Source organism: Colletotrichum graminicola (genome assembly GCF_000149035.1).
Source record: "Colletotrichum graminicola M1.001 genomic scaffold supercont1.2, whole genome shotgun sequence".
Classification (NCBI taxonomy): domain Eukaryota; kingdom Fungi; phylum Ascomycota; class Sordariomycetes; order Glomerellales; family Glomerellaceae; genus Colletotrichum; species Colletotrichum graminicola.
In genome coordinates, this window is record NW_007361006.1 from 659,583 (window position 1) to 677,111 (window position 17,529).

General features: G+C 53.8%; 2 protein-coding genes across 2 annotated transcripts; one reads left to right on the forward strand and one right to left on the reverse strand.

The window, feature by feature from the left end:
* Positions 1 to 2,365: 2,365 nt before the first annotated feature.
* On the reverse strand, positions 2,366 to 3,354 carry GLRG_00659 (uncharacterized protein; the record flags this gene model as incomplete). Its single annotated transcript, XM_008091344.1, has 2 exons — positions 2,366 to 2,745; positions 3,117 to 3,354. The coding sequence occupies 2 exons, from the start codon at positions 3,352 to 3,354 to the stop codon at positions 2,366 to 2,368; spliced, it is 618 nt and encodes a 205-aa protein (XP_008089535.1).
* Positions 3,355 to 12,834: 9,480 nt separating this feature from the next.
* On the forward strand, positions 12,835 to 15,915 carry GLRG_00660 (uncharacterized protein; the record flags this gene model as incomplete). Its single annotated transcript, XM_008091345.1, has 8 exons — positions 12,835 to 12,937; positions 13,011 to 13,055; positions 13,122 to 13,664; positions 13,717 to 14,064; positions 14,114 to 14,395; positions 14,446 to 15,005; positions 15,064 to 15,551; positions 15,606 to 15,915. 8 exons carry the CDS (start codon positions 12,835 to 12,837, stop codon positions 15,913 to 15,915), a joined length of 2,679 nt encoding a protein of 892 aa, XP_008089536.1.
* Positions 15,916 to 17,529: the final 1,614 nt, after the last annotated feature.

Sequence of the window (17,529 nt, forward strand, 5' to 3'; positions counted from 1 at the left end):
CGGCTGCCAGAGGCGGAGGAGACTGAGATACGTAGCCAAGGCGTCCCGTTCCCGGTGAGGTGGCACAGGTACACAGTCACAGTATTGTAGAACGCCAGAGGAGGCGCCAACAAGGAAATATAGCCAGCACCTATAGTGCGCCCCAGTCGTCCAGGGCAAAAAAAGACTGCTAAGACATGCCCTCGGCTGAATTGACTCTGATTGGTGCGTAAACACGACCATAATCCACCACCTTTTATAATTTGTCCGCGATTCCACCTCGCTACCTTGCATACACTACGGAGTACGTAGTATGACATCGTAACACCAACTGTCGGGCTTGGGGGGGATCTGGGTGGGCGGTATCTATACCACCTACGTACCCATGGGACCTGCCGGTTTGGTTGCGTCGTGACAGCCTTCGGCACATCCCCCTTCCCCTCGTCGCCCGGATGTACATGCACCCCACGAACCAACTCACCCTGTTCCTCAACAGATTCATTTGGTAACTTCCCTCTTGGGCGTATGAGCCACCCCCATTGGGCTGTGTTGCGCTGAACTTCCTTCTGGAAAAGGGAGCTACGCTGCGGCATTCGTGGCCTAATCTGCATCACTGTTGTCTTGACATTCTTCATTGCACTGGATTCCAGTACTTGTGTACGCGCAGGACGTGTCAAACCCCCCCCCCCCCAACGGGGGGAAGGGGGTGTAAGGGGTAACAAGGGATGCATGTAGCTTATACGGCGAGTGGCTCTTGTGCGACCTTCCGCCTCGGACAGAATATACCTCCAGTCGGTGTGATGTCGGTATGGTCGGCGGCGATGAGGAAGACGATGCTGTGGTTCCGTCAAGCCACTTACACGCGACTGCATGGCTTCCATTGTTTGCCTTCCCTTCTTGTCGCCCGTGGACGACCTTCCATGTGTGTAGTATGCCGTGCGCCGCAGCTGGCCTTCTCGCCCAACAGATGCATTCGCTTGCGGAATTCCCGATGCAATGACGCATCGACATCGATATCAAGTGTCTGTCTGACCTTTCACAAGGGCGTCCCGCATCCACGGCGACGCAAGTGCGCTTGGGCCGCCATGGGAGAGGCATACCCGCCGGTTCCGCAGATCAGACGGGCGCTTCCCCTCAATCGATCTTGCTTCGCACAGGCCTGTTTATCTTTTCTTTCCCCCCCTTCCTTCACTCGCCGTTGCAAACGCCTCCAACGTTCAACCTCGATCACGGAAAGGATAGCCATCCCTTTTTCGCGCAGGTCGTCGGAGCGAGATGTAGCGCCACAATGTAACGTCGAGGCAAGTTTTGATGTCGTCCGCAATACAAGGGAACGGCGGGAAAAAGTTGGTCAGGCGTACGCTCGCGCCATACCGGCAAGACCAAGCTCTTCCGTTGCCTTGGACGTAACAATCAATAATTTGCCGATCTTCATACCGGCACACGAGGTCTCTCAGTTCCTTTCCCGAGCCGATCGGGTTTATCTTTGTGTCTCCATCAATATCATGCATTGACGAGCAGGTCGGCTGTCACGGTAGTGGTGGCCAGGATGCATGGTCCATGCCTAAGTCGCTGAAACTGGTCAACCAACATGGAGTGGCAACGAATGTACGCTTCCTCGAACACCATTTGGACATTGACACATCGCACAGAGACAAATGGGTTTTGAGCACGTCTGGATGTTAAAGTCATTCAATGAGGTCTAGTGTATATGCGTTCTGCGGACCATCATGGCTGCTCGGACAATCCGACTCGCCAATGCTACCCAGCAATAGCCAACCTCTACTCAGCATGCGATTTTGGTAGTGGATGTGTGTGAGAGAATCAACCGACCGTCTCCTTCCGCCCGCACAGCCCTACTCGGAGTTTTGCCGTGGGTTTGCAAGAGTCATGAACTACCGGTATCAGTCGATCCCGCCACCCACCCCCGTTTCCCGACTTCCACAGGTGGAGAAAGGCCCATGACTGGCCCCTAACCACTGATATCCCGTCAGGCGAGCAAGACCCCTTTCGTCGCCTTTGTTCCAGGTCGCGGTTGATGGTTGGATGAATGTGGTACCTGTAGATCTATTTCCCCAGGGAAAGCTTCGAAAGGGTCAGGGTTGAGATATTGGTCTGCCACGGCACGAGAATCGATAGAATGCTACCTGCCAAGATAGCAATGCTTTCTAGTTCAACTTGGCGCAAAGGGTCGAACTTTTTTTTTTTTTTTAAAGGACAAGCCCCCCCCCGTGACGTGCAACCCGATGAGCGGATGATTTATCCGACAATCGGCCAAATGAATGCCGCCATTATTCAGGGAACCATGGATCTTGATATTGGTATCCGTATTCGATGACCAATACTGAGATAACGCCCGGTACCCGGGCAAATAATTGTTTACCAATCAGACACAAGTCTCAAGCATCTTGTCGAGCACCCCCTTTAGGGTATCGTTCTCCAGCGCAGCGGCGACGCGCTCCTTGTCGCTGAGTTGCTTGTTGACCTGGTCATCCTGGGCGTGCGCGTTCTCCTTGACTCTGACGTCCACGCGCCAGTTAGGAGGCAATGCCTTCTCCAGGCGCACGCGAACGCCGAGGCCGAGCACGGTGGCGAGGGAGCAGTGTGAGACGGTCGGCGTCAATTCAACCAAAACCCGAACCAGCCTGTTGGGGTCCATGGCGCCCGCCTGGGGAGGAGGGCTGATGTGGATGTCAGGCAAATTAACGACGGCCAGCTGCCCCAGGGAGAGGGGGTGCTCTGGATCAGAGATTGTTGATATCAAGTCTATGAAACGTTAGTTGTGTGATCCTCTTGGGGGGCTGATATTGACAGGGAATGCGCAGCGACCACGAGTTGGACCGGAAGAATGACACACTTTGGGGTGCTGAGTGAGAAGACAACGCCGTGACGATGACCTTCTTACACACATCCATCAAGCAGGTAGATGCCAATGCCATGATGCATGGGTACCAGAAAACGGCTGGCTCTACGTGGTCGACAGGCGAGGGAGTGGCGCTTGCCTTGCTTTGCTCCCTCAGATGATAGGCGTATGACAGACAAGGCTGTGAACCACAACGTGACTCAACGATGTTCCTCCAGGAGCGCAACGATGCAATGGAACGGATGGCAGGTGCAAGGAAACGGGGAGGCCTCACCATAGATTTCTTGCTCGTCGATGGGTTCAGGAGCCCACTTGTCAAGCTCGGTGTCGGCGTCAGACCATAGCGATTCATCGTCGCAGAAGGGCTGACTGAGGTACCAGGGCTTGGCGTAAATGATGTCGTCAAACATGTGCTCGGGGCCGGTCTTGGGCGCCGTGCGCTTGTTCTGACGTGTCGGCAGCTGAGCCGCGCTCAGAATGGTCGGGTTCGCGTTGTCAAGATCTTTGTCCATGGCGTCAAGCGACAAGAATGTTCCGGTGATATCTTTTGCCTGGAGGTGGGGGGGGGGAATGACCAAGTCGGTGGCTTCTGTCGCCACCCCGGCAAGCGCAATCAACTGCGATCCCCAAATGTTCTCCGCTGCGATCTCGGTGTACGTTTCGGGCTGCCACAAAAGTCCCAATATGTGACAGGATTAAGAGGGGGAAAAAAAGACCAGCCCGACAAAGAAACCGAGGTAGCCTTGTCGAAGGTACCTTTCTTTCCGTCCTGCCCCCCTGCTCTTCGGTAGCGACGGATGGAACTCTGGGATGATGTTAATCGGTGGCCTCTCGTCGCTTGTGGCTCGAAATACGAAGATGCCGTTTTTCGACTTTCCTTGCCACTCACTCTTAGTATGGGTTTCTTTCTTGAGTGACGTACTTGTTTGTTGGTGGATGGCTTGTGGATGGGAAAGAAATGACCGGCCGTGAGGGAATCAATATTTTTGGTCAAGTGGCCCCATACAACCCCGCAACGGACGGGGATTATATAAGCTATCGCGCCTTCAGTGGTACAATGCATGAATCGCCAATTTTATCATGAGGAAAGCACCCTCCAATATTGCTCCTCACTTTCCAGAATTGGTCGTCGAATGTATGGGCCGCACTCCTCCCGCCCCCGTGTCGTCAGCGATCCACCAAAAAAGGGTTATCGATGATCCTCCAATAAATTCAGAATAACCTCTTGGTGGAACAAGACAGTAAGTGAGGACGAATGATGTCTGTTTTCATCCCACCCACCCCCTTTCAAACCCTTCCGAAGGACCCTCTGCTGTAAAGACACCCCCATAGACACCCTAGGCCCCGCGGATGTGCCCTGGTGGACTTGTATGTTCCTGCATGCCATCTGTAATGACAGCCTGCCTGGAGGACGGTGAATCTTCCATTTTCCGCACCGCCCTTCCACCCCCATGTTACCACACCTTCGGACGAATGCTCACTCTGGAGCGAAGATCGTCTCAGGCGCCTGGCCTTTTCGTGGTAGCAGCAGCGTAAGGCTGATTACGCGTAGGTAGACCCTGGCCTAGAGGGGGGGGAGAAGAACCAACCTGCAAGGGGAGATGTTAAAGGTTAAATTACTCTTTCGCATCTCCAGCCCAGTCCGATGGACTGCGCGCGGCTTGAGCAGTCCCATTGTGACTTCATACCCTTCTCATCTCTTTTTCGGACGGGTCTAATGAAGACTAATGCCCAAGGTCACGTTGGGCCGTTCCATTGGTAAAATGCGCCGTTCGCGTGGTCGCGAACCCATGGCCTCGGTCGCCTGTCGTTCGGAGGATCAATCTACTTTGACTCACAAGGCGGACTTTTAATGGTGTGTGTGTTCCGTACTGATTAGGTGGTTTTGTGAGATATGGCGTTCCGCAGCACGCACTGCCTTCTCTCGTTGTTCTCGAAGCTTGCCAGAAGCATGACGGAAGCATTAGAACAAGATGAGACGCGATTTCGCAACGCCACAACCCTGGTCGGCAAGCCTTACAGAAGCGCTTCATCGAAGCTCCGCTCACACCACTCACAATTCCAACCACGCTTTCGTACCTTTTGGCAGCTGTCGTGGGGAATCACCCGTCCCAATCCGCAGGGAGTCCGCAGAGAGAGAGAGAGAGTGTGTGTGTGTTATTTGCCGTTGTGCTGTCATGTTACTCAAGCCATCTGCCCCGGAATATCTCCTCTTATTGGGGCGGTTACTAGATACCGATGTTCTTGTCGCAACTGGGTCGGGCGTTGAATCTTGTGAAGGACTCAGCGGTATACAGTGTATGATTGTGCTCGGATGAATTCTTTGAAGCTTCCCCAGAGTGGACGGACGGGATTGGCCTTCCAGGTGCCGTAACCGTTACAGTCGGCCGAGTCATCCGTTGTCCCCTCCGCGCCGCACATACGGCACGTGCCTAGGTAGGTATATGGCAATATTCGTGGTGAGCTTGATAATGTCCACCTTCCTCATTATCCAACGGGCACTCGGCCAATCTTTTTGTCGCTGTCTTCGCCGCCACCATCATCAGCTCTCTGCATTGTTGAATCGCCACATTGTCGGCAAGTGTTCCATATGCGACTCACGAACACCACTACCACATGCTGACTGAACATGGGTCAGCAGCACCTTAGTGGACATCGGGCTTTGCAACTGGATATCCATTCGGACCGTTCTATCTGTGAACACGCCCTGCCGTGTCGCCATAAAATACCTCCACTTTGGCCCCCTACCCTTGTCCATTCAGCCACGCTCATCCGAGATCTTGGGGGCGGAGAGCAGGAGCCCCCCCTGAACGAACGATTTCAAGAACAGATTGTGCGAAAAGGAACAACCAGACGTGATAGATGCTCGCTCTCAGGGCTAGGCGCCTGGTTCATTGGCAAGAGTTCGGATCCGAAGCACACACAGCCCAGGATGCAGGGAGGGCGACCGATGAGGCCTGAAACCACCATTGCGCCAGTTCGGTGCATCGAAGCCTCCTTTGATATTCGATAAGGATGCCCAAATACAAGAGGGCCAATGGGTTCGCAGAACGATGAACTATGAACGACGAATTCCTTTCAGATCAAGCTTGGTATGGAGAGGTGGGTGGGCTGATCCTGTGCTGGAGGAGGAGGCTGCGCTGCGCAGTAGATGACAACTTCGACCGGGCAGAACAGGCCATTGCAGGGCTTCAAGGCATGGGTGGTGAGTGTCGGGTTCCTCGGTAGGTTCCATCCCAAAAGCCTGTGATATTGCTGGACCAAGTGGCCACCGCTAAACTTTTTCGCACGTGAATGATGACACTACCTACCAGTTCCTCCTCTCTGTTATTCGGACCAGACCCCCTGCTGACCGTGAGTTCGTGACTGGCCGGTGCTGCTGGTATTTCATTTGCGGCGTCAGGGGTTGCAGGAGTGGTTGCCGCGTGGGATACCGAGAACAATAAGCCTATTACTACCAAACGGCATCACGCCAACTACTCTGCGCCACGAGTGAATATAGCGACATCCAATAATGCGTCTAGCATTCCTTGTAAACCCAGACGCTAGAGGGATGAGTGCAATATACAACATATACCCTGGTCTTGTCATTAGCTGTTTGTGTTTTGTGCTCCGACTCAAAGGGCTGGGCCTACGCCTGGCCTGTTGTTGTAGTTGAGGATGACAGAGCTGGTTGCTCATCGATAAGATATCTGACATTAGCGTAGACTCTGGTACCCTTTAATCCGTCGTGCTCGGATTTGGTTCCCTCAGCCCCGTCTGGTATTGTCGAGCGGTCTACCTGATCGGGTGGTGTAATGCCTTGATACCTAGTACCTCTAAGCGTGTGGATGATAAGATGGGGTGTTTGATAATGAGCGAACACGGGGGAAGTTCTTGGGCGTTTCTTGCCACACCTGACTGGATCCACATCGGAAGGTTCAAAACATCGGACGGATGGCATGCGGAGCAGAACCAGGTGGAGGCTGGCAAGCCCGTAAGTACGTACCTGCAGACTGAAAGGGAGACGCGTGCCTACACTAGCTTGGGCGAGTGCCACTTGGTTTCGCGCCGCCAGGACGGAAAGGCGACAGAGAGGCCTGAACCTTCTTGAAAGGCACAAAACGGTTCGATTAGGTGACAAGAAGGGATGGCTGACCGCCGGGCTCAGGAACCTAACGCAAAGTGTCCAAGTCTCGCCGCACGTAATGCGCATCGATCCATCGACGACGGAGCGGACATGCATGGCAAAGCTGATGATTGAGGAGATTGTTTGATGTAGTAGTAGGCATATCGACCAGGATACTGTTGGTGCAATGTTACATTCCTACGACCTTGGTTATCCACTACCTTGTAGTTTAGTACGGAGTATCTGGGGCGGGTGACGATACGTTCCAACGAGATTTGCACTTGCTTGGCCAGAGCCGTATGCTGTTAATGGGCACAGCCTGTTCCTCGGAACAATGAGGAGATGGGAGATGGAGAATAAGCCTTAACCGTACATACTCTGTAGGTACCTATAGTGCATACATGATTAGTAAGTAGGTACCTGCCTAATTTACTATGTACGTACACTTATGAAGGAACTAGCACACATCAATGGTCCAACGATGGGCCTTCAATATGCCTAGGTACCTAACGCGTACGCGTATTTGTACCATGTACATACTCAGACGGGGGGCTTCCAGAACCAAATCCCAGTAGGGGTGGTGGTCCAGGTCCCATGCGAGCGGCATCCACTGGAAGGCTGATCCTGGCGAAATGGAGCGGTTGGAAGTTGGGCGAAAGTGAGGAGGGGAAAGGGGGGAGTGGACAGGGAACCAAAGCCAGGCGGGGTAAGACACGAGTACCTATCTTGGACGAGCCCGACTTGCTACATGTACGTAGTACACTAGAGGATCAGGCCCGACTGAGGGACGAGGTATGGTGAGTGCTAGTTAGTGTAGCTTGTTGCCACGAGTCGGCGAGGTAAGATGCGTTATCACATCTGAGATGTAGAGCTGCCGAGTACCTAGAGGATGAAGGGTACAGTACGTACCTATATCACAATAACCATATATGGCCCTCTGCGCTGTGTTGTCATTTGTATACCCGGGCCGAGGTAGGTAAGTGTTGTTAGTGTATTCGTGCAATACCATAGAGAGACCTCACGGATATCCGTAAATCCGTAGGGAGTGGGCAAGTACCATGGCTTCGTGTGTGTGTGTGTGTTGTGTGTGTGTGTGTGGCCATTGGCAGGCTTGCAGACCAAATCTGCAGAGTGATGAGATTGGCAGGCTCAGATTCCCAGTCTAGCATTGGAGGCAAGTAATAGCGGCGGGGCTCCTTCTCAATCCTTGGCTCCTTAGTGCCAGTTGTAGTCCTTGTAGCTTGTGATATAGGAAGACAAGCACTATCTTAGTCGGTTGGGGGGAAAAAGAAAACCAGACGGATTAGGGCAGGTGCGAGCCGGCCTGTAATGATAAGGTAAGCGGGTAGTGGAGACAATTGAACCCATATTTCACGCCTGCAGTCAATCCAAAACTGCCTATCTACCTACCTACCTTGGGCTGTGGAAACATAACGTGGTAAACTAGGTAGGTACCTACAGGTAGGTACCGTCTACACTGGTTAAACTGGGATACCGCCAAAAATCGGGCTAACGGCAAAGGGTATAGCGGCCGCTGTGATGAGTATAGCGTGCTGGCAGAAACAGCGATCAGATACTGGCAAAAGTAGGGGCTAGTCACGTACGTCAGCAGGAAGGTTGGGTTCAAGCCTGGCTGGCTGAGTGTGCTGCTTGACCGCCTTCTATAATAGGCTCAACTGATCGGGGGCCGCTATACCGCTTGCCGTTAGCCAGAATTTTAGCGGTATCTCAGTTTAACCAGTGTAGACGGTAGAGTCCCTCATGCACCGCGCCAGAAGCAACATCTCACATACGTCGCGACACAGCAACTGAGGTACCTTACCGCGGTACGGCAGATGCCGTCTCTCCGTACCAATGGATCGTCAGCTTTCACTCAGCCCCATGTCACTGTTGCGCATCCCATCCGACGGGCCCCATGCAAGCTTATGGCACGGCGCAGCACAGTGTTTATTTGGCCTTGGACATGTTCGTACCTTTGACAACGTTGACAGGGCGCTATCACACGAACCGACGTACCTACAGTACAGTACGCATGCTTATTCGTAGCCATCGCGCACTAGCTCGTGCAGCGACACCAGGGACGCCACATGACATTCTGGGCACCGGGGCCTTGTTCGAGCTCTAATTACCTCGGCGCCCACCTGTCAAGAGACATTCCGCCCAAGGCGTGACGGCCGCCTCCTCCCGCTTTGCCTCCGCCGACCGGTCTTCGACCGGCGCTTTCTTCTCCTGGCTGGTACCTCGGCAGACGGGACAACGTCTGCCAAAGGCCATGGTCTTAGGCTAAGGGCGCCTGGGCGGTTAAACTGGACGAACTAGCCCTTGGTCCCAAGATCCGGCTGTAATGGCATGCCTCCATCGCTGTAGAATACCCTGAACAACTCTGTCGGAGAACGTTCCATGTCCTACACTGGCATTAGGAGCTTGCCGTTGCTCTCACGCCCAGCCAAGGGAGTAGACTTCCGAGCAGAGTCTCCGCTAACATATCTGAACATATTTCCTGTACAGCTAAGTAGCCAAGGGGCCTCGTGGCTCTCTCTCCACCTCCCACTCCCCCCGTCGTGGATGCTCATCGTGGACTCCTGGGAGAACCACCTTTGTTGGTGAAACCGTCCACACCAGGTCAGGATAAGATGGGGTGAAACCTCAGGTATCGCCTCCGTATCCGTTCTGCCCTCCTGCTCTCAAACTCTGCCACAGACCTCCAACCGCAACCCACCCGTTGCCCTACGCAGGGGCGCGAGGACGGGTAAGGTACGGCAACAGCCTAATAATGGGAACGGGAACGGATACACACACCTTGTTCTGCCTTGCGCCTTGCCAATGCCAATCCACCTGGCTGGTTTGTTTCCGACCCTACTACTCTGTAAACAGGAGCTCTTTGCAAGGTGGTTGTTATGGAGAGTAGCCAGACATGCATCTCACCTGGCCATTGTCGTCGGGGGTGCTTGCTGCGACAGGCAGGATGGAGACCTTTCAAAAGATACCTTGGCTTCCGTGAGCCAAGCTTCTCCTGGCTCGAGGTACCCGGCATGAGGCCAATATGGGCATCGATACGTGCGACTCTCGAGTGTGTGGAAAACCTCGGCCAGAGGCAATCTATAATGGGAACGCATCCATGATGCGCCATGGAGAACGGAAGTTGGAATTCGATATCAATATCGAATGAGCATGGCCGCTTGTCATGATGACATGGGACATTGGCGAATGTGTGACACCTACACCCACCTCTCTTTCTTTAGTTCCTTGACCCAACTGGCAGTGCTGTCCACCACCGCCATTTCAGCATATCCCCCCTTGCGGCCCCTGGAGTAAAGAAGAACGGACAGGTCCAACTCTTCAGCTGCCGCGCGGGGGGTTACCTGCCATATTCTTCGGCTTGCTATTTCAGACAAGGTACTCTGTACATACCCAAAGGTTATTCGCGCAGTGTGGGCCCCAGCGCTGTATTCGTGACACTGCCCTGCCGTAGCATGACGACTAGGCGAGGCGCCTTTGTTGCGTCCGTTGCAGTATCTCTCATCTGGCCCGGTACGATTTACTGGAGCTGGAGCTGGACCGCTCCTCTTTTTCTCACCCTTCGCGGCCAACCTGACACGATGAGGAGGATTTCCTCACAGCGGCATTGGTCGCCCGCGTATCTGTCAAACCCCCAAACGCCACTGCTTTTTCGCCTCATGAATCCCTTTTTTTATTGTTCTCAATTGACTTTTACTTCCAGCAACAGTCAAGGTAGCTTGCATGCCTCGTGCGCCTACATTTGACAGACGCACTCAGCTGGTCCACTAAGGCCGTGTCCCGGGAATTAGGTGGGTTCTAGATTTCTGACGCCCTTGCCGTGATGCATGTCAATGGCCTTGGCCATACGTCGACTATCACTCCCTGGGTAATCGAACTGCCCTACCGCGACGAAACGAGGTCGACAGACTTACGGCATGCAAATGCGATAGAAGGAGGATGTGGCTCTGAATTGACCGTCCCGCCTTGCCCTGGCTGTGACATCGCTCGAACCTAGCCCACTCCCGCCCGTCTTCTCCGTCTGAACCAAGAAAAGAAACAGAATGTTCCGTCGTCCATCTCTTCTTCTTCTTCTTCTTCTTCTGCTCGGATTGCATTGTCTGTGTGTCTGCCAGTTTCCTCATTGTCATCGCTCTCATGAGCGTAGTCTACCAGAACTACACTACCTAATGTACCGGGGATGCAGGCTCTCACCGGCTTGGTGTGGGTACGCCCTTCCTTGCTTTGCATAGGGAAGCTAATTCTTTTCTCTTGTCCACGCCATTTCCCTCGTGCCGGATCCAATTTCAAAGCAAGTATCGAGCCACGGGCCCGGTAAAGGAGAGTAAAATAGGCAGTACAGCGCAGGTATCTATCGTCGTCGTCGTCCTCACCGCCGTGTCGTCGGTCGTCGAACGTTCGCAACCCCAGGCCCTATCCTTCATCTCTCTACCAGATTCGGCCCGCGACAGGCTTTTGGCCTCTAGACTAGCCATGCTGCCCTGTGCGCTGGCCTGGCTCTGGCTCCGGCTCCGGCGACCCGTCGATTAACGTGAGGCAAGGCGAGGCGGAGGGCCCGGCCTGGGAGGCAAGGCGAGATCCTTACTATACTGCATCCAAATGGAGAAGGGTCTTTGACGCTGCTGTGTTTCGATGCTGTCCTTCCTTGTATCCCGTTCTGCAATGCCACGCTCTATTCCTTGCCCTTTCCCTCTCCCTCTCTCACACCCCCCTATCTCTACTAGGTACCGGTGTTAGTTCTCTTCACCAAGCCTCTCTCCTCTGCCAAGTCCTGAGCGACATTGCCTGGCCTGTGCTGGTATTGATGCAGCTTTTGTCAAGGTTGGCAGACTAGGTATAGATAGTACTTAGCACAGGTACCGTTCCTGGGGTTGCTCCTGCTGCTGTGTGCCTGCGCTGCCGCTCACGTTGTCGCCGCATTGCGCGACCTCCCACCCTCCACTCCAAACCTTCGCCCACTCCCGCATCCACCTGGATATTCACACCCGCCTGCCCGCCCACCCCTCCTCTCTCTAGGTACACACACGCATAGAGGTGCGCTCACTGCCCTGCCCCCTCTGTCTCTTGCGCTCACTCATTATCCACACCGCGCTCCTAAGTTTCCGTCGCCAATACCCTACGACGACACTACCCTACAACAACACTTCGACTACCTTCACACAACCCTGTCCTCAACCCTGTACACACATACACACACTTTCTCTTGTCCCCACTCCTCTTCTGTTTCTCCTCTCCTTCACAGCTCCTAGCATACCCTGTCCACCCGGCCCTCTCTCCTCTGCCGACTCCTGGTCGCACCCATCATCGAACATCCGTCTCCTATACCTTAGCGGTGCAGTGATGACCCTGCCTGCGCCAATGTACCCAGCCCAGATCTTGTTCCTTATCCCGGTCGTCTCCTTGTCCAGGCATACCCACGTCAACCCTTCACGCCTCACGACGGGACCTGTCGTCCATTCATAATAAGGCTTGACCTTCTCCCGCGTACCCCCCTCATCATCACCCACCAATCCGAATAATTCCTAGCCCAGCTCGCGCTCCCATAGAATTTCGAGACACAACTCCCCTCTGGGTGCTTTCTTTTCCTTCAACCTCCTCCCCTCTGCAACTGTTTTCAACAAGACACAACTGTTTAGTCGCCAACGATTTCCGGACTTAAAGGCTCACCTAGAGTGAGAGTGAGAGCAAGAAAGACCCGCCGAGTGTGCGGCCAGGCCGAGACGGTCGGCGCCAACCACGCATACCCAGCCTTCAAGCAGCGAGCTTGAATGTAACTGCTGCTTCTTTGTCTCCGCTCTTCGTCAGAGACTGCGTCTTCAACCTCACCGCTACCAGGCATACCGAACCACCCGCGATCCAACCAGAGATGTCTAACGATCCGTCCGTGAGGCGCATCTTGCCTCAGAGCTCCCAGATGGGCAGTTTCTCTTTTGCGCCGCAGCAGTTCCCTCAGAGGGAAACCCAGAAGAGTGCGCCATCTACCTCCACCCTTTTCCAACTGGGCTTTTTTCCATGCAGTCCCGTCTAACCAACGTCATGTAGACTATGTTTTCGTGGATGAGCACAATCGTCATAAACGATTGAAGGGTACGCTCGCGCTCCCCCGCCGCTGAGCAGCGCGCAACTGGACATGAACTAACCACATTCCTTCAGTCATGAGGGCTTGTGAAGGATGCAGGAGAAGGAAGATCAAGTGCGATGCGGCCACGACAAACACTTGGCCTTGCTCAGCGTGCATCAGGCTCAAGCTTCATTGTGTTCGTCCCAATGGCCAGTACGATGGCACCGACAGTTACGAGCCTGGCAGGGATGAATTCGCCGCCACGCCCTCTCAACTGCAAGATAGCTTCCGCCATCAAGCCTCCATGCAGCAACAGTCGATGATGCCCGGCGGGCAGAAGTCCAACCCGTCCATGTTTGCTGCTCAGGGTGCATATTCGGATCCCAGCATCTTCCCGTCTGTTCACTACTCTGAGCAGCCATCCCACCAGCATAACTTGCACTATACCACGGTGTCCCCCTCGGTGTCGATGATGGAACAGCCTTACACCGGCCAGAATGTGTTTCCTACGCCGCCTCTTCAGCATAGCGCACATCCAGATTCTCCTCCCGATACATATTCCCAAGACGGCTCCTATCAGCAATCCGATCTGGCTGACCTTCTCGGCTCACTGAAGGTCAATGAGGCGGGGACAGGTATGTCGATCCTTTTGCTGCCCCGACGTTGGTAACTAACGGGCTGCTGTAGCGCCATACCTGAGAAACAAAGCCTCTTTCCTCCATGACGAGGAGCCAGCCGTTGAAGACGCCGAAGATTTCAAGACTCCCTTACCGCCCATCACCTCGGGACCTGGTCTGAAGATTCGCATCCCCCCCGAATTAATGCCAGACGAGGAGACTGTCATGCATTATTTCGACCTATTCTTTAGCCATGTGCATCCTTATGTGCCCGTTCTTAGCAAGACCGTGTTCTATCACCAATGGAACACCAACCGGGAGTCCATATCACCTCTCATTGTCGAAGCCCTGTTTGCCATGGGGGGAAGACTTGCCGACGATCCTGCTCAAGGGCAGCAATGGCTTGCCTTGGCGACGAGTACGGACCCACCGTTTCATCCTTTCGGATTGTTACTGACATGAAGCAGAACATGCTGACTCTTTCATGGACGTACCGAGACTCAGCACCCTTCAGGCGTTGCTGCTCATTCTGAAAGCCAGGGAAGCAGCACCGAAGCGCGGCTACTATTACCGTTCGTGGATGACGATCGTGCAGTGCGTGCAAATGGGTAAGGATCTCGGCCTGGACGAGCATTATTCGGACCACCAGCTTGGACGGCCGTGTGGTTCTTCTCCAACAGAATGCCAGATGAAGAGTAGGATTTGGCAGGCAATTTTTGTCTGCGAAACCATGATTGGATCACCTCAAGGTCGGTGTTCTTGGTCCTTTTTATACCGGGCGAGTTACTGATTATCGTAGGACGAACCGATCTTGCTGTCGAGCTAGACTCCATCGACTTCAGTGTTCCGCGTCCCATCCCGGGCGGCGACGATTCCGAGTACCACATCACCCGTAACTTTACCTACTTTGCACGAGTCGTTCGCAATGTCAGCCGCATGAACACTGCTTACGGCCATCTAAAGAAGAAGAAGACGAAGGACTGGGGCGTTGATCCCGAGTTTGTGCAGCTCAACCCGGCCCTAAACGCTTGGTTGAACGACCTCCCCGCAGATCTATCGGTTACCTTTCCTCCGGACGGTTCGCCGCCGTGGCTTTCGTCGCCATATATCGGGAACATGCACTCCTACTACTACCTGACCTTGATTCTGCTTCATCGACCTCAGCTCAACTTTCTCGACCCTAACGGACAGGATGGTCAATGGAAGCAGCATATGATGATCTGCTACTCGGCGGCCAAGGCACTCTGTCGGCTGCAGGAGGCGGTTCTGAACTCCTTTGGCCTCCCCGGCCTGCAATGCATGCTTCGCGGGTTCAGTTTCACCGTTTACTGCGGACTGTGCTGCATTGTTCTGCATTTGGTGAGACTCCCTCCTGCGCTTCTCTATCAACCATTGTTTTAACGCGGTGGTGTTTCAGGTAGCTGTTGTTTCGCCAGATCCCGATCTGAACACCGACGCTCGCGAATTTTTCACACGGCACATGCGAGTCCTTGAGAGGGTCATGACGGCTTGGCCAATGGCGGATCTTCAGAAGCAAGTGGACGCAGTACGCGAAGCGTTTTCTGCTGATACCAGAAAGCCTTTTGTACTCAAGCCAAGTTTCCCTTACGGCAGCCCTCAGTCGTCCAACCATTCCAGTCCTCCTCGGGGTTACAGGCCTGGTATGGGTCGCACCACGTCTTTGGGTCAACAGCTGGACACTCAGAACCTTCAGCATTCTCAAGTCAGTTATACCAGCCACCCCATTACACCTCCTATTTCTGCCGGGCCTATGGATACCAAGGGTGACTCGCCTGCTATACAGTCGCTCGTCATGATGGCCAACCAAGGTTCCCAAGCGCCGGGGTTGCAGCAATCGATGTCGCTTTCAGATGCGCCGGCCTGGAATCCTGCACGTATTTTTGAGTAAGTTTGCTGTACCCCATTGTGGCGAGATAGTCCTCTTACAGAATCTTCAAGGCAATGGAACACGTCTTTCGGTACGCCTCAGGTCCAACCACAGCCTTCGACGCTCCCTCCCCAGTCCAGTTCGCTTAGTGTTTCTCCATCTTCAGGTGCACCCGAAGCTCCATCTCTTCAAGACATTCAGGCTGTCAATGCCACTCTGCCAGTGGTCTCTCAACAAATGGCGCAGCAGTATTCAGCAGCGCCAGTGCAGACATTTGTCTCGCCAGCCATGTGGCAAGAGTCCGTAGCTAGTGTCTACGAAGGCGGTCTGAAGCGGGCCTGGGACTACGATGGCAGTGGTCCTATGATGAAGCGGCGATGAGCAGCTGATGAAAATTGATATTTCCAAAGTTATCTAACCTCGTCAACAAACATCGAATATCCTTTGCCACAACTTTGGTACAACAGGGTTGTCCTGCAATCGACACGGCACGGGTTTACGACATCGCAGAGCATCTCTGCCACAAAATAAGCGGCAAATCGATTCATACGTACATATCTTGGATTTTCGGTTCTCACGGTCCTTGGCCTCATACACGGTTTATTCTCGCGACGAATACATGTACACGATTACGATGAAAATGAGGGGAAGGGAAACACGGTTGAAGATCCATGCTGGGCACCGGCGTCACTCATGCCATTCAGAAGCATGGCCCCAACCGACAACGGGGACATCAAAGAGGCGTTTGTGGTTTTTTTTAACTTTATTTTGGACGGTTCGAGGATGGAAAAGAACAGACGAGGCGGGTGTCCTGTTCCTGTACTCAGGACTGTATTACTATATTTGGCATGTTTTCTTTTGATTGAACTGACAGCGCGGCGCAGCCTGTCTAGCTGGGCGACGGACAGCACGCATCTCGGCACTGAAACGAGCCTTATTTGCTTACTGTTCACCCATGGAAACCCCAAAGTACATGTAAGAGAGAAGAAAGAGCGAGAGACAAAAGTTGTGTTCCTAGGACTGGACCAGTCAGTACGGTCATTATACCACATTTGCGGGCATCTCAGCATTTCACATCATGACACAACGCCGTGACTATCCTCTGGCCAAGAAAAGAGGGAATCTATCGAGCTGGCAATAGCTGGTGTATCCCGGCTTGGCAGGGAAGAGGTGTGTCAAGGAACCCCCAGAAGCGGTCGCAAAGTCAAGCCAGCCACCAGGGTGATTGGCCGCTGTGGCTAATGTTGGGCATGCCCCGGCTTCGTTTAACCGCACTTTCGAGCTGAAGGAACTCTATACATGCAGATGGTCTCAACTTGAATGCGGACTAGCCATCTGTCCCGCATGGGGGGTCACGATGGGGCTTACTTTCATTTTAGGCAACGTTGAGGGGAACGAGCTTACCAATGGGGGGTAGTTACTCCTTGAAAAATAAAAACAAATGGCCATCTGCTGCCACTGACTCTTCCAAATATATATACTTGGCGGTTGGGATCCCTGACCTGTCAACAGCCCGCGCCGAGAGACGCCGTGGGGGATTCGGCGATGCAACAGATGTGGCGCGGAACGCCGGGACCGGATGTCGGATGCTTCAAGCGGGAGCTGTGAAATTGGTGGGTGGGTAGCCTCACACTTGGATTGGAAGAAAAAAAGGGCGGTGGATATGTGGGATCGATCGGATTGGGAACCGTTGGGGGTTGGACCTAAGAATGCAACAGGTGTGCTGGAGCCGAAGCTTCTATTATGGCTTGCTGCTGACGCCTACCTGTTTCGATGCCGTTGTGGTTTGCCGACGTTTTGAGTGTCCCCGGGGGTGGGGGGGAGGGGAGAAGATTTACGTGCCACAGCCCTGCATCCGCAAAGGCCTACTTTTTCGGCTGAAGGACAGGTCGAGAACAGTCGTTGTTCAATGGATCAGAGGGGCCGGACCGGGTACCTAGTTTAGTCGGATCGGCGTTACGCGATGGTAGGCAGGCGTAAAGCGTAGTAACATGG